This window comes from Urtica dioica, chromosome 1 (genome assembly GCF_054948205.1).
Source record: "Urtica dioica subsp. dioica isolate 48M chromosome 1, U.dioica_male_clone48M_v1_H2, whole genome shotgun sequence".
Lineage (NCBI taxonomy): Eukaryota > Viridiplantae > Streptophyta > Magnoliopsida > Rosales > Urticaceae > Urtica > Urtica dioica.
In genome coordinates this window covers 9,520,082-9,541,528 of record NC_142756.1, presented here as the reverse complement: position 1 = coordinate 9,541,528, position 21,447 = coordinate 9,520,082, and the positions used below count along the sequence as shown (strand labels likewise).

General features: G+C 39.2%; 2 protein-coding genes across 5 annotated transcripts; both read left to right on the top strand.

Moving 5' to 3' along the window:
• The first annotated feature begins 226 nt into the window (after positions 1-226).
• PP5.2 (protein phosphatase 5.2) lies at positions 227-7,270 on the top strand. 3 transcript variants are annotated; one of them, XM_089610850.1, is made up of 14 exons: positions 227-357; positions 824-941; positions 1,337-1,506; positions 1,606-1,677; positions 2,464-2,614; positions 3,895-4,098; positions 4,846-4,954; positions 5,046-5,163; positions 5,578-5,725; positions 5,917-6,165; positions 6,279-6,404; positions 6,494-6,594; positions 6,712-6,786; positions 6,884-7,270. In XM_089610850.1, the coding sequence occupies exons 2-14, from the start codon at positions 863-865 to the stop codon at positions 6,941-6,943; spliced, it is 1,662 nt and encodes a 553-aa protein (XP_089466976.1). In that variant the 5' UTR covers positions 227-357; positions 824-862; the 3' UTR covers positions 6,944-7,270. The 3 variants fall into 3 exon arrangements, with proteins under 3 accessions (XP_089466976.1, XP_089466978.1, XP_089466986.1); XM_089610852.1 differs by lacking the exon at positions 3,895-4,098; XM_089610860.1 differs by lacking the exon at positions 227-357 and having other exon boundaries at positions 824-975.
• Positions 7,271-14,519: 7,249 nt separating this feature from the next.
• LOC149407074 (Aminotransferase-like, plant mobile domain family protein) lies at positions 14,520-18,838 on the top strand. Of its 2 annotated transcripts, none has more exons than XM_089610840.1 (6): positions 14,520-14,608; positions 15,071-15,199; positions 15,496-16,140; positions 16,641-16,808; positions 16,916-17,305; positions 17,813-18,838. In XM_089610840.1, exons 2-6 carry the CDS (start codon positions 15,083-15,085, stop codon positions 18,602-18,604), a joined length of 2,112 nt encoding a protein of 703 aa, XP_089466966.1. In that variant the 5' UTR covers positions 14,520-14,608; positions 15,071-15,082; the 3' UTR covers positions 18,605-18,838. The 2 variants fall into 2 exon arrangements, with proteins under 2 accessions (XP_089466966.1, XP_089466970.1); XM_089610844.1 differs by lacking the exon at positions 14,520-14,608 and adding an exon at positions 14,669-14,875.
• The last annotated feature ends 2,609 nt before the right edge of the window (positions 18,839-21,447 follow it).

Sequence of the window (21,447 nt, the reverse complement as noted above, 5' to 3'; positions counted from 1 at the left end):
TATGTTTATTTTTTATGAGATATTTTTCTCCTTCTAAAAGGTTCATAAATTGGTTTCTTAAAAACAAAAGTCCATAAATTTCTTTAAAAAAATCCAAATAAATAAAATGCCCATAAATTCACGCACTTTAGCTTTACCCTATCCCCCAAATAAAAAGGAATGGGCTTATTTTGCAGTAAATATATTTATGGCGTTTTTTTGTAAAATATAAATTAGGATCTTGTTGGAAACTTGGAAGTATTATAAGTTATAAAGTCTGCCACAAGAGACTAGGGTTTTTCGTTTCCCTCCAACCAAGTCTCTCCGCATTTCGGTTTCCGACGAGATCGAGTTGTCTCATTAGCTAACCCAATCCAGGTACTTCGTTTTCCGTTTGTGTCCTGAGAAGCTTTATTTTCGTTTCCTGTTTTCTCGGATGTTGTCTCTCGGCTCATAGATAGAGAAATTTCCGTTTGTTGATTACTTTTATTTTTATTTTTTATAGTAAACCAAACAGTGCTTGACCGCCATTTGGCTGCCGAGATTGAGCCAAATAACAGAACTTTACTTGAATCTATTCCTTGGAATTTGTTTTGTATGCCTTTTGTTTTTTTTTTGTTTATCTCAGTTTATTTTTTTCCGGTGGTCTCTGCAACTCTGTGCCCTAAAGATTGAATTTCGAACTATAAAATTCTTTCTAGTGTTCTAGTTCGGTGAAGTACTTTTCTACTGCACAGTTTATTTTTAAAGTACTTTTCTGAATTTTGATTGGCGTGATTTTAGTGTTTTGAGTGATTAATTTATGTGTCTTTATCCGATGATTTTGATGTCTTTCATTTTCCAGCTGTTGTTAAATCTCAATCTCCGTAGCCGAAAAAAGTGGATGCCCGGGATGGAAACTGGAAGCTCAAATGTTTCACGAGCCGAAGAACTCAAAGCCGAGGCCAATGAAGCTTTTAAAGGTCATAAATCATTCTTCTGGAATCTGCTTCTAAGGTTATTTCTTTAATATATTTTTTATCAGGAATTGTGAGGGGCAACTAAAAACATCGTACACGACTTGACCATTCTGTACTTTGTGGATATGTTTCACTTTCAAATCTCCTAATTGTCAGACATGAGTACATACTTAGATTTCTTTCTAGAAGTAGAGTATACAGAAACAGAGAATATTCGGTACAGTCTAAGATCTGCAAGCTATTATGGTTTATTAGTTTCTTTCCTTGATCCATTTTGAATCTTCTTAGTGCTTAATAGCTTTTGAAATACCCTTGATAAGGTTATTAACAGATCCTAGGTGAAGTACTTTTCTGAACTTTAGCTTTGCTGATGCTAGAATTTTTTTGGTTTCTTTCAGCCCATAAATATTCACAAGCTATTGATTTATATACACAAGCGATTGAAATAAACGGTCAGAACGCTGTGTACTGGGCTAACCGTGCATTTGCTCACGTTAAGTTGGAGGAATATGGAAGTGCTATCCAAGATGCTTCAATGGCCGTTGAAGTTGACCCTAGATATTCTAAGGCACGGTTTGCACGTTTTAATCCCCCAAAGCTTATTTGAATCTAGTTATGCTATGTTTACGTTATGATGAATTTGATTTATTCTAATATTCTATAACAGGGTTATTACCGGAGAGGCGCTGCTTATCTTGCCATGGGAAAGTTCAAAGAAGCATTAAAAGATTTTCAGATGGTGATTTTCTATCTTTACTTTCCTCTCGGATTTGATTTGATCTGATTTGATTTTTGCTTTATATACTTGAGAAGAGTTCTTGTTCTTGATCCAAGTGCAGATCTTTATGGATTAAAAATTGAAATGAAACTTGTGCCTCATAGAGTTGATTCCTTGGTCCCATGGCCATAGACTTTTAGGATATTTTACGTGCCTTTTGATAGTTGGCTACAGAAAGGAATTGAAATTGAATTGTGTGAACACTGGCAAGAAAATAACTAGAATATTGTTCTTGTGTATCTATATTTGAACAAAAGTGTGAAGTATTAGATATATATCTGCCTTTTTTTATTTAATTAAATTAAACCATATGAGCTAATGATGAGAGAAGAAAGTGGATCAGAGGTTGGCATTGAGATCTTCCTTGGTGAGGAACCCAAGTACTGATTCATAAGTTGGACCTTAAATATCGTATTAAACAAACCAACAACTTGCAAGTCCACTTGACAGGAGCTAGTAGAACCTCTGTTTTTTAATTTTAATTATTCATTGCACATATTTTTTATAACCGTGCTGTCCGGTTTAAACCCGAGTAAAATCCACGAGGCGCTGGCACTATCGACCCCATTGTTGCCTCCGTGGGAATCGAACCGGGGACTAACGAGGTCCCAAGAATTGCCCTTATCACCAGACCAACCCCTTGGGGTTAATTATAAGTTGCACATTAGTGTTGATCAAAAGTATTTTCTTATGTTCATTTTTGTTTTGTTGTTGATTTATAATTAGTCCTGGTTTTATTTAAAATAGGTCAAAAAACTTTGTCCAAATGACCCTGATGCTGCCAGGAAATTGAAAGAATGTGAGAGAGCAGTAATGAAGATTAAATTTGAAGAAGCAATTGCTGTACCGGAGTCTAAAAAGCAATCTGTCGCTGACACTATTGACTATCGTTCTATAGGTACTAAACTATCTCCAATCCTTCTTATTCTGGTACATTTTCTTACATGTACCTTGGTGGACACAGTGATATCGTTAATTATCTTTGCTATTTATTTTCCTTTTTTATTGTCGTCATTCATACGTTTAACTTGTTTTTTCCCCAACTAATTTTGAAAGTACATTTTTGCATATTCCACTAAAAAATTCCGCTCATTGGTCCTAATTACTTCCTGGTTTGGGATCCTAATTCATGGTTGTAGCAGTTTCTAACTCCATTGCATTTAATGAGATAGCAATATCTGTTGTGTGATTTGAAGCAATTGATTTAGTAATACCAGTCACTGGCTTGAGCATCTCTAGCTTTTATTTTTTCTTTAGCCATCCAATTCTTCTAGCGATTGTTCATCTGTGTCGTGTTGAGGGTTTCAAAATCATTTTTTTTCTTGTTTATTTCTTTCTGCATTTAAATGTGAACTGTTATGTTTTATTTTTTAGTTTCCTATTTCCATATGGTGATAAATTTTTGCCACTCAATATAATTGATTTTCTTAAGAGTCTGGTTTATGCTTCTAAAATACTTGTGAGTCATTAATCCATAGCTTTAAGCACAACGCGGCAGTAGTCTAATATGAAACAAAATAGAATCCGACTAATTGTTGAAAGGTCTAGCTAAATTTTCTTTGTTTGTGTTTCTCAACACGTTGCGTGACGTGGAAACTTGGTGATTTCTAGTGGATTTATACATTGATGTGGTGTGATCAGGGAAGCAAACCCTGATTACAGCTTATGCAAAACATACAGACCCACCAAATTGATTTCCAAAAACGTTGACGAGCGTCAGAAATCATGTCAGCCCTGAGTATTGCCAACGACTATCTTTTCTTTGGGAGGAAGTATGAGCATGTGACAAATTAAACAGTCCAATCGGCCAAGACTCTGTTCCTCCATGCCATACAAAAGTTCTCATTTGGCTGCAGTTAGGATTTCTAAGAAACAAAATCTGATGAAGTGTGATTAGGCATAAAGTAACATGAGTTGGACCAGATGATGGCGTGACATTGTAGCTAGTTAAAAAAAACCAGTTTTTGGGTATTTATTTGAGACTGTTTAGCTATGCCTATGTCTCTCTCACCTTTCCTTAGGATGTGATTAGGAACCCAACTGTAAGGACCCCGCTTCAGCTGCCCAGTGTTTTTCACTGAAGGTTAATTAGTTCGTTTGGTATTTCTGAGCGTTACGCATTAATTTATTACATCTGAACAAATTAAGTAGTTTAATTATAGTATTCTATCCTTTTAGGAACAAAAGACCCAAGCCCATCATCATCAGTGCCCACAGAAGTGGCTGTGGCAGCAGTGGCAGTGGCAATTGTGGCAGCAGTGGTGATGTTAGTGGGAACAACAGCAGCCATTTTTGTAGCCATCATATTTTTGGGGCTTTGGGCATCTTGGTGGTCTGGATCCATTGCTGGTTTCTTTACCAAGAGTCCAGTACATGACCTAGGTTTGAGTTTGACACAAGTCGTATGTGCATATCTGAACAAATCGTAAAAAAAAAAAAAGATATAAAATCTTTGACCTGCTGCTAAAGATTGTCTGCGTATGTTATTTGTGTTTTCGGGGTGTGGTTTTTTGTTTTTGGCAACAAAGTTAAATTAAAAAAATATCCCTTAATAGGCTACCAATATGTGGGAATTTGTATTGATATTCATAGTTGACTTCTCACTATATCGATCGTGGTTTTCCGTACAATGACCTGCATTTTTACTCGTTTGGAAGAGACGTTTTCTTAAAAGCCTTTAAACACTTCAAATAAAATAATGTACACTTGTTGTAATGGAGCAAATTTTTTGAAGTGTGAGTATGGTGGTTTTGCTCCAAAGTATCTAAATATCGTGAACTTAATTAAAAACTACTCAGCTTAGATAATCATCAATCCACTTTTAACAAATCAAACCTCGTATTTGGAATTAGTATGAATGTAACTGGCATGTCGTTGGTGATAGTTTTGCCTATGTGTACTGGTCTGGCCTGTTTTGGTGTTGCTTAAAAATTAAGTTGTGTTAGTTGAAACTGATAAAGCAATTGTGTTTGAAGAGAAAAGTGCTTTTCTATGATGTCGCCTCGCAAACAGTTTTACATTTTTGGTTGAACACATCGTCACCTAATCAAAGTCTTTTCTGTTTTCCCAGAACTCAATAAAGTGCTTTTAATACCTTGGTCTAAGTTTTGTTTTTCCTTTGAAATCCAGAGGTAGAACCGCAATATTCAGGTGCCAGAATTGACGGAGATACCATTACGTTGGAGTTTGTGAAGACAATGTTGGAGGATTTCAAGAATCAGAAGTGCTTACACAAGAGGTATGATGAACATAGGAGCACTCAAATTTATACCTAGTTTTGAATTTACACTAACCCTCTTCTTTTGTTCGTATTCTGTTCTACCTTAAAGGTATGCGTACCAGATTGTCTTACAAACAAGGGACATGTTGCGTTCTCTGCCTTCCCTTGTCGATGTAACCGTTCCCGAGGGTAGTCACTTTACTGTTTGTGGTGATGTACACGGCCAGGTAAAGTTTCTACCCGTGAGATTCTATAACGGAAGGCCTGTTTAAACTTGTGCCAACATCAACGAAAAAAATATGATAAGCAATTCGAAATTAGTGGTCGTTGGTACTAACTGTGTGTACCCCGTCCAAATTTTGTTCCATAGTTAGGACCCACTTGCCATGTACATTGTTTCATTATGAGAATGTTAATATTTCCATGGCATTCTGAAGTTTAAACGAATATAATGTATTTTATGGTGACATAATCTGACGTAACATATTTTGGTATTGTATCTCAATTTATTTTAGCATATAAATTGTAGATTTTTTTTTTTTTTTCATTTTGTTTTATAGAGTCCCCAGTTGTGATACGGTTGCCCTTTTGTAAGCAGCCCGGCATCCCTATTTAATGTTCTTTATTTTGTGTATGCACAGTTCTATGACCTGCTAAATATTTTTGAGCTCAATGGGCTTCCTTCTGATGAGAATCCATATTTATTCAACGGCGATTTTGTGGACCGAGGATCGTTCTCGTTGGAGGTTATTCTCACTCTATTTGCAATCAAGTGCATGTCTCCTTCAGGTAAACCCTCATGATTTATAGTTGGCTGACTTGGTTTCTTTTTCTGTCGCTATTTTATGCCCGTTGTTGCTGAAATAAAACTAAGTTTGCCATGCTTATTTAATTTCTTCATTCTTAAACTTGCACCTAGCTTTGCAGATTTTTGTAACACAGAATTCGTCTGGGCTGATTACCTTCCTGTATATTTGCAGCCATACACCTCGCTAGAGGAAATCATGAAAGCAAGAGCATGAACAAGATATATGGTTTTGAAGGAGAAGTGCGCTCCAAGCTGAGCGAGAAATTTGTGGAACTATTTGCAGAGGTTTTTTGTTGTTTACCTTTGGCTCATGTAATAAACCAGAAGGTTTTCGTGGTTCACGGGGGTCTTTTTAGTGTCGACGGCGTCAAACTCTCCGACATCAGAGCAATCGATCGTTTCTGTGAACCTCCAGAGGAAGGTTTGAAAAACTAACCTTTTTTTTTCTTCTTTTATTAATAGACAGTACTAGCAAAGCCCTTCATCATGATTTACATGCATTATAACCTTCAAGTTTGTGTAATTACTTCATAGGATTGATGTGTGAATTGCTATGGAGCGACCCACAGCCCGGACTGGGAAGAGGCCCGAGCAAGCGTGGCGTTGGACTATCATTTGGCGGCGATGTCACCAAGAGATTTTTACAGGATAACAACTTAGGTGTGTGTGTTTTCCTTTTCTCGCTTGTTACTTCAACGTTTATTGTATCTCAAGTCATTGAACTCGCACCCACTTTTACCTGATTACAGATCTAGTTGTTCGCTCTCATGAAGTGAAGGATGAGGGTTACGAAATTGAACATGATGGTAAACTCATCACTGTATTCTCTGCGCCAAATTACTGTGATCAGGTAATTTTTGAATTACTGACAATGTTTTCAAAGTCGATTGATTGACGATGATGTCATTAAGTAGGAGTGGGGTCCAATGATAATATGCATTTTTCTTCGTTGTCTTTTATTTGGCAGATGGGCAACAAAGGTGCGTTTATACGCTTCGAGGCACCAGAACTAAAGCCTAACATTGTGACCTTCTCATCAGTGGTACGTAACAGCCCAAACGCGGATTTTGTTTCCAATTTTATCTGTAGTTTATTTATTACTTTTTTGCATTCATGCTGCTAATAATTGTTCTTTGCAGCCACACCCCGATGTGAAGCCAATGGCGTACGCCAACAACTTCCTTCGGATGTTTCAATAGAGCTTCCATCGCTTGATGATTGGTATATCTAAGCACCTGAAATCAATTTTATCAAGAAACATAAATCTGAAATTGGAGTGTCTTCGTCCGATGGGCATTTTGGGTATTACAATTTCGTCTTTCGTGAGTCTCTCTGCAGACTATTCGTTTGTACTATTGTAGTCGCCGATAGGAAAGGATATTTATTGTGTTTTTTGTTTCACATTGTTTATTCCTTTTATTCTGGCCCGGAAATCTCTGGCCAGGTCAAATGAAAGTCACAAACACAGGAATGAAATATGAGTACTGCAAAAATGGGTTCTAATGTGTATCTATCTTCAATTTTCATCTCTCTATCTTCAAGTTTCATCTCTCTCTCTCTCTCTCTCTCTCTCTCTCTCTCTCTCTCTCTCGTTAAATAGTTTGTTCACTTTCACAAATAGCCAGAACTTTGGGTAGCCATGTTTTTGGTAAAAATATTAGCTGAGTTTAGCATTACAAAGCAACTCCATATAGTGTGTTTAGGCATTATGACTTGAAATATCATTTGTTTCTTATTGTTATATGTGGATAGTAAAGTAGGCTTTTTAGCTTATAGTATTTAAATCACTGTTGCTCAGCTTTTTAGCTTCTAGTTTTTAAATTACTCGTGCTCATTGATTTTTTTGATCTTTGTAGCAATTGGATAAGCAAAATGGCCGTAACCCGATTGGTTCTGGAACATTTTAGCTTAGTAAGAACTAACTGAACTTTTTAATGAAATCTATCCCTTATGATGTTTTCCAACTAGAACAATTTGTTAATTTTATGGAAATAGCTAATTGAATAGTTGTTGAACTTCGGCATCATCTGACGGAAGAGACATTGGGGGAATCTATATGCTCGCAAAGGTTGAAGGGGGTTTGGGTTTCCGGAACCTAGAGAGATTCAACAAAGCCCTCCTCGCCAAAACCGTAGGAGGGTTCTCCGGTTTTCGGATGCTCTTGTCTCAAAAGTTCTCAAAGGTATCTACTTCCCCAACTCTTGTATCCTCACATCTCGATGGACTTACAAAGCCTTTAGCCTTTGGAATGGGATGTCTGGGGTCGGGAGGTGATCTCTAGAGGTTCGTGTTGGTGTATTGACGCGGGAACTCTGGTGGAGGAAAAAAGGATAGATGTATCTCTAGAGATGGAGGGTTTGGCGTCCGTGATGGGTCTCGTACTCTGATACGACGTTCAATCTTGTAGTATCACATGAACTCCCTGACACACGCCTTGACTTTGGACGGGTTCACCGGACCCCAAGGTGATCCCATAAGGCGTCGTCTTTGTCACATGAAGCTTGAAATGATCCATCACCTCTCGGGACACAAAATTGTGGGTAGCCCCGGGATCTAAGAGGCACATTACTTCTTCCCCGTTGACGATCGCTCTCATTTTGAAGGTTCGGGGACTTGTAAAACCCATCACCGAATTCAAGGAAACTTCCACGCGCTCGATTTCGACCACCTCTAGAGTTGGAGCAAACTCTTCCTCGGCATCGTGAAATTCCGTGTCGCTATCCTCATCGATCTCCCCAACCAAAAGAACACTCAACTCTTTGCATTTACACCTATGGCCCGGATTCCATTTCTCGTCACATCGATAGCAAAGTTCTTTCTCTCGTTTCTTTTGTACCTCGGCTTCCGTCAACCGACGCGTTTCATTACCACCATGGTGGCCTTGTATCCCTCCGCTTTCCGGGTTGCCGTTAGCTTTCACTCCCTCGGCCGCCGGTACGATCGGTCGTGCATTCCATGGCGGTCGTGGTTGATTCCCTTGTCCGTGGGAGCGGTATCCCCGGGCTCGGTTCTTTTTGTTGAGTAGTTGAGCTAACTCTATCGCTTGTCCCAAACTCGTAGGCTCGAAGCAACGTAACTCGAGTTTTATGTCATGCTTGAGTCCTTCTTGGTACTTACCCATTGTGAACGTGTCAGGCATCGGGTCCAAGGGTTCCGACAATTCCATGAACCGTCGAGTATATTCGGCTACGCTCGTCTCTTGCACAAGTGCACTCCATTGCTCGTGTAATGGTCCTCCAAAACTGGTTCGGAAATCGCGTAGAAGTCGGAGCTTCATCTCTTCCCACGAGCCGAGCATTCGCATCTTGTTTTCCCAACGGTACCAATTGTACGCATCTCCTTCGAACGCCCACACGGCGTGTTCGATCTTCTCTTCATTAGTGAGAACGTAATAATCGAAGTAACGCTCGACTTTAGAAACCCAAACATCGAGGTTCGTTCCATAAAAATTTGGTAATTCCACGCGTCGAGTCCGAAACTTACCTCTCGGTTGTGGTGGAGGATCACCATACCTTCCGTAGTTCGCACCGTTGGTTCATCGCCGGAGGAAATTCCTCACAAAATCAGTATTCCTCGACTCTCTCGTCGCGTGGCCATGGTCCAACGGGTATGTGACCGTCTCTCGTCGCCCGTCTCCACTGATTCTCCACTCGTGGACCTTCATTTCGATGTTCTTGACCCCTACTCGGTCCTGGAACGCCTTGGATGTGAGCCCGGTGAAGCCGATCCTCATTCCAAACTTCTCTCGTCGCCGGAGCAAGTCCTTCAAACCCTAGATCTCCTACGGTCGTCGCGCGCGGTTCGCTCGCCACATACACCTCCATCGCGCACTCTAGGTCTCCTCCAGCCATCGTGCCTGGGTCGTTCGCCCAGACACCTTCGTCATTCTCCTCCGGTCGTGGAATTTCCTCCTGCCAGTGTTTGGGATGTAATAGTGTATACGATAACAATGGGATGGAGAAATGAAAAGCTTTATTGTTTGGCTGAGAATCTCAAAGGTACAATGATACACACGAGTCTTTCGAGAGGACCCGTTCTCTCCTAAACAAACGGACTAACTCACACAATATTCTCGATAAAACTAAACAAAGAAATTACAATCCTTTAAGTAGTAACTAGTAGACTTCGACTTCCGCCTTGGCCACATCATCAGTCAAGCGCGCCTCCGGTACGTGGCTCGTACCGGAGGCCTAACAATACCGTCCCGCCAAACTTCCACCTTGTCCTCAAGGTGAAAGTCGGGAAATTGCTCTTGAATGACATCGAAATCCTCCCACGAAGCCTCAAAAGTCTTCAAGTCCACGCCACTTGATCAACACTTGAATCTCGCCCGCTTGTCCCACGGATTTCGACCGAATTCCGAGAAGCTTCTCCGGTTCCACGATCAACTCTAACTCGTCAGTGAGCTCGACTGGAACAGCGTCCACACCGACTTTGCCGACCATGAAAAACCGGTTGGATCGAAGTGGTCTCGGGAAGGGCGAGGCGATAGGCGACTACACCGACTTTGCAGACCACCTCAAACGGCCCATAGAAACGAGCTGCGAGATTCTCGTAACGTTGACGAGCCAATGACCATTGACGATACAGTCGAATCTTCAAATACACCTTGTCCCCGATCACGAAGGACTCATCCCGCCGGTGCCGATCCGCTTGTGCCTTCATCTTTTGGCGAGCCCGGAGTAAGTGCATCTTGAGATCATCGAGGATGTAATCGCGGTCGACGAGTTCTCGTTCCACCTCGGCCACCACGGCCGAGCTCCGGATGTATCGAAGGACCGGTGGAGGGTCCCGACCATAGAGAGCTCGGAACGGAGTACACTTGGTCGCCGAATGGGACGCGGTGTTGTACGAATACTCGACCCACGATAGCCAACGAGCCCACGTGCGGGGCTGCCCGGACGTAAAACATCGGAGATATGTCTCTTGATACCAACTTGATACGCCCTAGGTTGCCGAATTCGTCAAGATCATTTCTCGTCAGAGGACCTGCAATCAAATCCCACCTGCAACAGCCAAGCTCCGCTTGGAATTCTCACAATCACAGCCAAGCTCCGCTTGGAATATCAATTATAGAGTCTTGAGTGTTTGGGATGTAATAGTGTATACGATAACAATGGGATGGAGAAATGAAAAGCTTTATTGTTTTGCTGAGAATCTCAAAGGTACAACGATACACACGAGTCTTTCGAGATGACCCGTTCTCTCCTAAACAAATGGACTAACTCACACAATATTCTCGATAAAACTAAACAAAGAAATTACAATCCTTTGAGTAGTAACTAGTAGACTTCGACTTCCGCCTTGGCCACGTCATTGGTTAAGTGCGCCTCCGGTACATGGCTCGTACCGGAGGCCTAACATACTCTGGAAGGAATAAAGGTCTTGAACCTTAAGGATACGAACGGGGAATGAAATGTTCCCCTTCTTCATCAACTCCTTTGTGTCGACGATGTTTCCGGGTTGTTGAAAATCCCCGAGGTGCAAAGTACCACTCTTAATATGCTCACTTGGCACTATAGTAAATACGGCGAATACTCAATAAAAAGCGGAGATAGAGTGGAGAGTGACGCCTTGCCGAGGGCGGAGACCTCTTCCTCACGACATGCGAAAAGTTGGTGGGAAAGCTTACGGAAGTTGAAAGTCTCGCCCAAAATTCGGGTGTTTCTTTGGAAGGTGGCACAAATTGGATTCCCACTTCCGGCAACCTCACTCGGAGGGGAATGGGCATCGACCCTTTTTGCTCTCGATTCCCCTTAGGAAAGGAATCCACATTCCACGCCCTATTAAGATGCTAGGAGAGTGTTTAAGCTTGGAAGACACTTGGATGGTAGAAGATGGTCAGAGAATTTCACCGGGGAGACTCTCGATCTCCTTATTTCTGTTAAATCCATCTTACCTTCATAGGATTTCGAGCTTTATGTGGTGGTTATGTGGGGCACGAGGAATCGCCGCAACAACATGAATTACAAGATTCCGATGGGGAATCCGGCTGACTTGATCAATGAGACAATTTGACTTCTCGACGAGCTCCGACGCACTTGAGGCACGACGAATCCCACACGACCAGCCCCCCTCGAAGCGCTCGGTGATTGCCCCTTCCACACGAGGTGATGGCGATAAGTGTTGATGCGGTCGTCGATGAAGGGAAAGCGAAAACCGGGTTAGGAGGTATTTTTCGTGACTCTATGCGTATTGTTTTCTTTGCCTATAGTGCTCCTGTTTCCCGGTCTTTTACTCCCTTGTTGGCAGAATCTATGGCGATTTTGCGGGTTTTGAAGGAAGATATTGCCGATGGCTACACAAATATCCTAATACAATCGGATTGCGAGTGGTTGTGAAGCTAATCAAGTCCAAGTCGACTCCCATTAATGATAATGATTTAGGCTTTGTTCTAGCGGAATTTTCTTTTTTGTCTTTTGAAGAGTTGTTTTTTGTGTGAAGTTATGTTTATGCCTAGAACTTGTAATTTGTTGGCACATAAACTTGCTAGAAAGGCCATTTCGTTTTGACTTTGATGTAACTTGGTACAATTGTCTTCCTCTTGATTTACAAGAGTTTGCAATGACTGATATGCCAAATCAGAATCATCATTGACCTTTTTTTTTTTTTTTTGGGAAAATATCTGTAATATCCCTCGTGTTTAATCAAAATGCGAGATTTATCTCCTCTATTTGTAGAAATATCAGATATATCCCTTCAGTTTAATATAAATGACATATACATCACTTAAAAAATGTTATATTACAAATATCACCATTTTCGTTTATTTTTTACAAAAAAAATAATTTGAACTCCTCAAAATACCTTTAATAGAATAAATATTTTTTAATTTATAACAAAAAAAATCAAAATCTCTCTTTATAAAAAAAAATCCTTAACTTTTTATAAAGAAATTTTTTAATTTAATTTTTTTTTTGTATAGAATAAAAAATAAAAAAATTATTTCATTAAGGGTATTTTGGGGAGTTCAAATTATTTTTTGTAAAAAATAAACGAAAAATGGTGATATTTGTAATATAACATTTTTTAGGGGGTGTATATGTCATTTATATTAAACTGAAGGGATATGTCTGATATTTCTAAAAATAGAGGGGATAAATCTCGCATTTCGATTAAACACGAGAGATACTCATGATATTTTCCTTTTTTTTTAAACCTTCGGCTTCATTTATTGAGATTTTTGTTGCCTTTCCAATTTTCTGTGAGATTTAGAGTGACATTAAGTGTGATTTTCTTTTTTTTTTTTCTACTAATTTTTCCAACCAAATACTTCACGTGAAACAAACTAAAACATCATGGAAACTGTTTTTCTTTTTCTTTATAAAGTTGATTTATCGAAACAATGATCTGATAATTCAATAAATAAAATTAAAAAAAAAACTTCCTCTTCATATAGTGAGATTTTTGTTGCCTTTCCAATTGTCGTGTGTGATTTAGACTTTAGAGTGACATTAAGTTTTTTTTCAATTTATTTATTTTATTTTAAAAAAAGTGAAACAAAATAAAACATCATATGGAAACTGTTTTTCCTTTTCTTTATTAAGTTGATTTATCGAAACAACGATCTGGTAATTCAATATACAAAATATAATTTGATGTAAAACATATACTAGTATAAGGGAACTCAAACTTCTAACACACCTAGTTACTCACAAATCTCTTAACGGGCAGTGTAGCGAAATAGTCAAAATAAAACTATGAAATTTGTTTTTAACCTATGTTTCACAACTTTTAAGGAAATAGCCAACAGACTTATGTGTCAATAATTAAGGTCTGATTTACCCTTATTTATTAACAAATTCGTCATTTTTTCTCTCCTACTTTTTTCTTACATTTTTTTTTACATAAAAACTTAAAAAAACCATATCTATCTCATATGAACTCGAAATTGAGTGATTCCAAATCCTGCGGATTCGTGACGCCGAGATCTTCAAAAATAGATCCATTGTGTTTGATGAAAAATCATGTTTAATACCATAGATGTAGAAAAATCACGTTACTACTTAAATATGGAAATAACTGGAAATTTTTGAAATTATCAAAAAAATAAATGGAAACGTAACTATGATGCATTAAACATAATTTTTCATCAAACACAATAGGTCTATTTTTGAAGATCTCGACGCCACGAATTTTTAGGATCTGAAATCACTCAATTTCGAGTTCGTATGAGAAACATACGAATTTTTGAAGTTTTGATGCAAAAAAGAATATTTGAAAAAAATAAGAGAGAGAAAGTGACGAATTTTTTAATAAATAAGGGCAAATCAGACCTTAATTATTGTCACATAAGCCATTTGGCTATATCCCTAAAAATTGTCAAACATAGGCTAGATCCAAAATCACATGTTTAAAGTGGCCTAGTTACTCACAAATCTCTTAACTTTTTTATTTGAAAAAAAATCAAGTTACATGTAGCATGATTCAAACATTAGAGCTTAAATGTATCTGACATAGTCAGACTAAAATTACGACACTAACTTATAAAGAGTGTCGTCTTTTATTAAAACAATAACAATAAAAATGATAATAAATCTGATAACCTTATAAGTATTACTTTATTTTCCATTGCAATTGATAATTTCTTTTTAACTTTTAAGCAAGGGCCTAATTTTTTAAGCTATGATTTTTTTTTAATTTTTTATAAGAGACTTTTTCTTCGCCGGAAAGAATCTTGTTTTAGAGAATTAAATATATAAATAAAAAAAAGAGAATAACTGCTAAAAAATAGTGCTTTTGAAATTATTTATTTATTATTAGGTTTTCAATTCCAAACATAACAAAAGTCCCCTTCTTATCTATCGCCTCTGCTTTGCGTTTTGCTCAGGACATCTCTGTTTCTCTCCGGCGTCGTTTTGCAGGTTTCGATTTCTCTCTCTCTCTCTTCATTGTCTTTTTCTTTTTCTCTCCGTTTGCTTGTTTATTACGACGAAGAAAGAAAACGACTCACTAAAAACCATATACGTTTATATGAAGTAATTGTATATGTGCGCTTAAACGGTGTCGGTTCTTGCTGAATTAAAAAAGAAAAAAAGGAGCGAAACGCAATAAAGATTCGTTGAAAGATTTCTGGAAACTGCTGATTGAACGGCGTCGTTTCATCATCGGAGTGCCTAAATTATTCTCGGGTGACCTAAATATCACGGCTTTACTATGTCGTTACGAATAGCGTTTCTTGATGAACATTTTTTTCTTCATTTTCTTCTTCTGAATTTGAAGAAAGTTTTGATTTTGTTTGATGTGTTTCTTCTTTTGCATTCAAGCTGAGCTAACTGAATATCTTGCTCCGTAATTTTTTTTAAAATTGGTTTATGTGTTGATAGATTGTATTTGGAATGTCACAAATGGAAGTAACTCTAGCAGACCCTTATGGTACGAATCCGGGTCCAATTGATGGTTCAGTTCTATATGATCAAGAAAAACACGTTTCTTCTGCTGTCTGGGATGGACAAGTGAGCTTCTTTTACTCATACCTCTTGCTCTTTAATATTGAAATGAAATCTACTTTTTTTTTTCATTATCATTATTATAGTTTAGGAAATCTAATACACAATAGACATTTGAAACTACTTGATTAGCAAAATAGCCAAAAAATTTCAAGTTTTCAAGATAGTCAAAGTACTTTTGTGGCTATTTCACTAATTTAGACATATTTTGAAAATCTATTAATTTCAATTGCCTATTTAGCTAAAACACCCTGGCTTCTATGCTAAAAAAGTTTGCTCTAAATCGGTATTGGGGTTTCTAGGAGCGGGGAGCGCTGAGGTGTCACGAGCACACGTCGAAGTTGGACCAGTGGACGCTGACGGGGACGCAGGTGGGTCTAGTGGAGCGAGCCGGGTTCGGTCTCCTGAGGCTGATTCCGGCGATGAGCCTCGACAACCCTCTGATCTCGGCCCTGGTGGAGCGGTGGAGGAGAGAGACCAACACGTTCCACCTGAACGTGGGAGAGATGACCGTGACGCTCAAAGACGTGGCTCTCCTCTTGGGGCTCTCGATCGACGGCGACCCAGTCATCGGGACGACCCACACGACCTGCCACTCCGTCTGCGAGCGCTTCCTCGGGCGGGCCCCGGAGGCCGGCTACACCAGCGGCGGGATGGTCAAGCTGAGCTGGCTCAAGGAGTTCTTCTCGAGCTGCCCCGAGGACGCCTCCGCGGAGGTCGTCGAGCGACACACCCGGGCTTATCTGCTCTACCTCGTGGGAAGCACCGTGTTCTCGACCACCACAGGGAATAAAGTCCCGGTTATGTACCTTCCGTTGTTCGAGAGCTTTGACCAGAGCGGACGCTACGCCTGGGGAGCCGCGGCTCTCGCTTTCTTGTATCGGGCTCTCGGGAACGCCTCGTTGAGGTCTCAGAGCACAATCAGTGGCTGCTTGACTCTGCTTCAGGTCATTCAATGATTTATTTATCTTTTTCAACGACTTTTTTTCTTTGTTCGGGAAGGCTAGTGTTTAGACCTGACTCACGAGACTACCCCTGTGGCCCCGAAGTTTTAAATTTTTTAGCAAAATAGTCAAAGTCAAGTTACGTTGTTCACACTGTCAATGGAAGTGTTGACCCGTATATACAAGTAATTTGGCACTGTCAAAAATTTTGTTGACAGGGTCAAATAAAATAGACATGTGGTACTTGCGTATGTTTGCAAGTTTTGGGCTATTTCACTAATTTTTGACAAATCTCGGCTATTTTGAAAATTCATTAGATTGGCTATTTAGTGAGAACACCTTTGTTTTTTCCTCTCATCAGCGTTACATACGTCTTCATTAAGAGTGGCTTAATTTGCATATCGAAGCCAATACAGACCAGCGGGTCGAATCATATCTATGCGCACATGCACAGATTTTCAGTGTTTGATTTTAACGGTGTTTTTTTTTTAATGTTTTATTAGTGTTGGAGTTACTTTCACTTGAACATTGGCCGACCGAAGCTCAATCACGACGCAGCACACGAACGCTTTCCGTTCGTGCTCCGATGGAAGGGGAGACAGAGTGGCCCAACGGCCAACCGCGATGTGGTGTTCTACCGTAAGGCCTTGGATTCTCTGAAGCCTTGCGATGTAAGTTTCTTTTTCTTTTTATCATTACTATTCGGATTCCTAAGCTAATTAATTTGATCTGATTAATAAGTAAATATAAAAACACATTGCTGCTTTTGGATATGAAGGTAGAGTGGCTTCCTTACAGAAATATGGACAGTACTGTGATCCCCGAAGAAATTAAGATGAATCTGATCTTAGGAAGATCGAAGACGATGTTGATATGTTTCGATAAGGCTGAGAGGCACCTTCCAAACCGGTGCCTGAGGCAATATGGGATGCTTCAGTCGATCCCGGAAGACGTGGAGCGATGGGAGAGAAAGAGCCGCGGTGTCGATGGCGGGGTCGACCTTTCGGGGAAAATGGAGTCCGAGCTCAACGAGTGGTCGGACCGCCGATCTCACATCGTCGGCGCTGATGACCGTGCCGACGAAACCGAGTACCTTCAGTGGTACATGATTATCACCCGTAAATTCATCGGGAGGCCGATATCCCTCTCCTCAGAGTTCCAGAGAACCGTAAGGCTTGTTTTCTGTTATTAAATATAGTTCAGGCTAAGTGTCTCTAATGGGGTCCTTGAGCTATCCATTTTGCCAATTTTGTCCCTTGATTCTTAATTTGTTGCAATTTAGTCCACCGTAAGGCTTGTTTTATGTTATTATATAGTTCAGGCTAAGTGTCTCTAATGGGGTCCTTGAGCTATCCATTTTGCCAATTTTGTCCCTTGATTCTTATTTTGTTGCGATTTAGTCCAAATTGCTATCTTTTTGTGAACTCCTAGATGGAAATTATCAACTTTTCATTAGATACTCAACCAAATTAAACATAAAAATAGTAATAAAAAATGTAACTAAAGTTAGCAATTTGGACTAAATTGTAACAAATTAATAATCCAGGGACCAAATTCACCAAAATAGAAGTTCAAGAACCAAACCGCGACAATCCAAAGACAGTTCAGGGGCCACAAGAAAAGCGAATAACCTTTTGTTTTGCATTGAATTTTTTTTTTTTTTTTTTTTTCGCAGAATGCGGGTTTGAGGGACATAGCACATATCGCAGACACGTTCTCCACAAAGGGATTGGATTCTCAGCAGGTCGAGATGGTTTCGAGGATCAGATACATCGCCCACGAATGCCTCAGAGACCAAGTGGGCGGGCCCGCGGTCGTGACCGTACCCCCCGAAGTCCAGGCTGGCAAAAAGTCGAGAGGTAAAGAGAGAGTGAGAAGAAAGAGCTCCTCGAAACGTCCCCGCAAGGACGACCCGGCCGCCCAATACGCCGCCGCCAGCGAGGACAACGACCACCAGCCCCGTTTCGGCGCCGCCGCCCTCGATCACATGCATTTGCACCACCACAACGGAGGCGGAGACTCGGGCGATCTCGACGGCGACGACGACGACGATATGCATCTCTGCGCCGACGACATCGTGATCGACGAGGCCTCGAAAGCTGACGTGGCACAGTTTCTCAACGAGCCCGAAAAGGGTGGATATTTGACGTCGTGTAGTAACGGAGCAGCGGCGAACGAGAACAAGGACTCGCAGATTTCCAACGTTACTTTGGACGCGGGTTTCGAAGATGCGATGAAGGTCGTGATCAATTCTCAGCTTCACGACGAAATGCATAGCGAGGCCATCGAGTCGCAGATTAGCAACGAAGATAAAGAGGCTTTTGGATCTCAGCAGCAGAGAGACGGGACCGAGCTTCCCAATTGCTGCGGCGACGACGATGACAGCGAAATCTTTATACAGGAAGAAGAAACACCCGAACAACAAGCTGTTCAACAACCGTCTCTTGAGAATTCAGTAGCGTCGTAGAATATTATTTTATTATTAATTTCTTTTTTTTATGGCATCACCGTTCAAGTTTTTGTAATTGCAGGCGGTGAAGATTAAGGAGTACTTAGAGGGGTAACTAATCTTCTTTTTCAGGTCAAGAGCTGTGAAGTTTTAGCTTAGTTTATTTTATTTTATGTCAAGTCTGATAATTATTTTTGTGCTATTTAACCTTATTTAGGTTATTAGATTCTATATAATTGGTGCTTTACATTATACACCCATGAAAGTTTTGTGTAGTCTACACATAATTTTGTAACTTAGGTTTATATTAAATCCAAACTTGAAAATTAGGAATTATTATTGATCCCTATAATCTAATTCTATTCTACATCCGGGTAGATAAAAAAAAATCTATATCTGGGTTGAAAGCTAAGGAATTAAGGTATGGATATTTTTCTTGCCTGTTTACAACATTAAAAACAAGTTTGGCGATGAAGTAAAAGTGGAAGAAGTTTTTTTTATTTATTTAATTTTTTTTATACTAGTCACATTAAATTTCATTTACTTTTTTGTACGTATGTGGTCGTTTATTTGGATGCTTGACCAGTTTATGAACATTGTTTTTCCTGTTCGAGAATTCTGTTTTTGGCCTCAAATGTGTACAGATAGTAAACGAATTTAATTCTCTGCTGTTTATTTTCTTTAATAAAGAAACTGTAGTTATACAGTACTCTTTCAGGAGAACTGAAAATATGTTTACCCACGTTCTCAGGGTCTGGTGTGAGTATTTATTATGCACACGAGCGCAGCAGAAAAATCACATTTACTGATTCTAGTCAGATTTATTTAAGGGTGTTCATTTAAATTAATATAACTATATAATAATTTTTTATATTAAAATAGTTAATTTTTTTAAAATGTGCAAATAATAAAAAAAAATTTGAAAAAAATGTAAACTGTTACAATATAAATTGAACAAAGATTCTATTAAAAATAAAGTTAAATATCCAATGATAAATGATAACATCTTAAGTTAAGAATGTTGTAGTGAATCTAAAACTAAATAAAAGTGATCGTACATCTTATGTGTATATTTCTGACGCATGGAAGAATTAGGAGCACATTAAAAATCGATCATACCCAAAATAATTGTTGTATAGAAAGTGATCGTACATCTTATGTGTATATTTCTGACGCATGGAAGAATTAGGAGCACATTAAAAATCGATCATACCCAAAATAATTGTTGGATAGATCCAATCAACCGCACTTCGATGACTGTGAACAAAATAATTTTTTTAGATAAAACTTAACAGAAAATCCATACTGATAGTGACACCAACAACAAAACAAAATGTTCGAAAAGAACAAAAATGAAATAAATCTTGTCACAAGAGTATGATAGACAACATTTCAACCCACCATTGAAGAGACAGATCCCAAACCCATATATTTGAGATCGCCACCAACGAAGGAAATACTTAAATACGTCGCACCATGGGCCCCGACACCATAATAACAACGATCTAAACGCAACCCGCCATCGAAAATCTTTGTCCGATCTCCAACGAAGAAAACACACTCCCCTCCATGATCACCAAAGAGCAACGTTGCACCACGTCAGATGAATACCAATGCCGCACCATGATCACCGAGGGCAACGCAATACCATCGATGCTGATGAACCATAACACTACCACTGAGGGCATGCGTTTGACGATTGTTTCCAATTCTCGCGTTTCTCAAACTGTTGCTGCACTTTCAGTGTGTCGCCCTTTTCTGGCCACAATTCATCATTCCCCAAGAGTTAGAGACATGTCAGAAAACAATTGCGGCCCACCAGTGATGAGAGGAGTATTTGTATTTTTTTTTTGTCTAAAAACCATATCGAGAGAGAATGAGGAGAGAGTGAGTTAGTATTTTTTTTATATTGTATTAGAAATTTAATTTTTTCTATTTTGTTTATAATTAGTCTTAAATATTCTTTATATGATTATTTATTTATGTGTTAAAATTTGTTGAAAATATATCACTAGTAAAATAAATATAGTAGATTTATATGGTTAAAATAAAGGGACAATCATGTCATTAGCTTAATAGTCCACCCTCTTTCTAAAAAATAGCTAAAATTTTATTTTATTAAAAAAATAACTCAATAGGTCCAAATAAATTAAATAACTGTTTTAATTAATTTTATTTACTTCGGTCTAATGGCTTATTTTCTTAATAAAATAATATTTTATGTGGAATCTTAAAAAAAAAATCAGAGAATTGACTAATTACAATAATTTTTTCCAAAATAAATTTAAATGAACTGATATGTAATGAGTGGAGTAATCTTAACGTTACACAGGAGGAAGAAGAGGTGATAGCTATCGACGATGACATCCTGGAGGAGGGAAGGGAAGAGGCCAAAACGCTCCTCCTTGGTAAACTTCTCACAGACAAAAACTACAATAAGAAAGCCCTTAAAGCAGTCATTGGCAATCTCTGGAATGTCAAAAAAGGACCGGAGATCAGTGACCTTCAAAACTCAGTTCTGAAATTTAATTTTGGATCTGTGGAGGAGAAGAAGAGAGTCATTGATAACGAACCATGGTTATTCGATAAAGCCCTGCTAAGCCTCGCGGAAGACCCCTTAGTTGCGATGGGACAATTTACAAGTGCAAGGTTTTGGACACAGATCCATGGTCTCCCGTTGCTGGCTACCACGACCAAATTGGCTGAGACCCTTGGGAGTAGGATCGGCAATATATTGAAGGGTTGATACCGACAGGAATGGTCGCATAAGGAACCGTTTCATTAGGGCGAGGATGCTCCTGGACATCACGAGGCCTCTCCGGAGAGGGTTATCTGTTCAGCTGGGGAAGACTGCGGAGAAA

Bases quoted from the DNA above. Each gene is read 5' to 3' on its own strand.
- LOC149407074 (XM_089610840.1), top strand. From the start codon at position 15,083: ATGTCACAAATGGAAGTAACTCTAGCAGACCCTTATGGTACGAATCCG. The intron at 16,141-16,640 runs GTCATTCAATGA...ATGTTTTATTAG, and splicing joins GCTGCTTGACTCTGCTTCAG to TGTTGGAGTTACTTTCACTT. The intron at 17,306-17,812 runs GTAAGGCTTGTT...TTTTTTTCGCAG, and splicing joins CCTCAGAGTTCCAGAGAACC to AATGCGGGTTTGAGGGACAT.
- PP5.2 (XM_089610850.1), top strand. From the start codon at position 863: ATGCCCGGGATGGAAACTGGAAGCTCAAATGTTTCACGAGCCGAAGAA. The intron at 942-1,336 runs GTCATAAATCAT...GGTTTCTTTCAG, and splicing joins GGCCAATGAAGCTTTTAAAG to CCCATAAATATTCACAAGCT. The intron at 5,726-5,916 runs GTAAACCCTCAT...GTATATTTGCAG, and splicing joins CAAGTGCATGTCTCCTTCAG to CCATACACCTCGCTAGAGGA.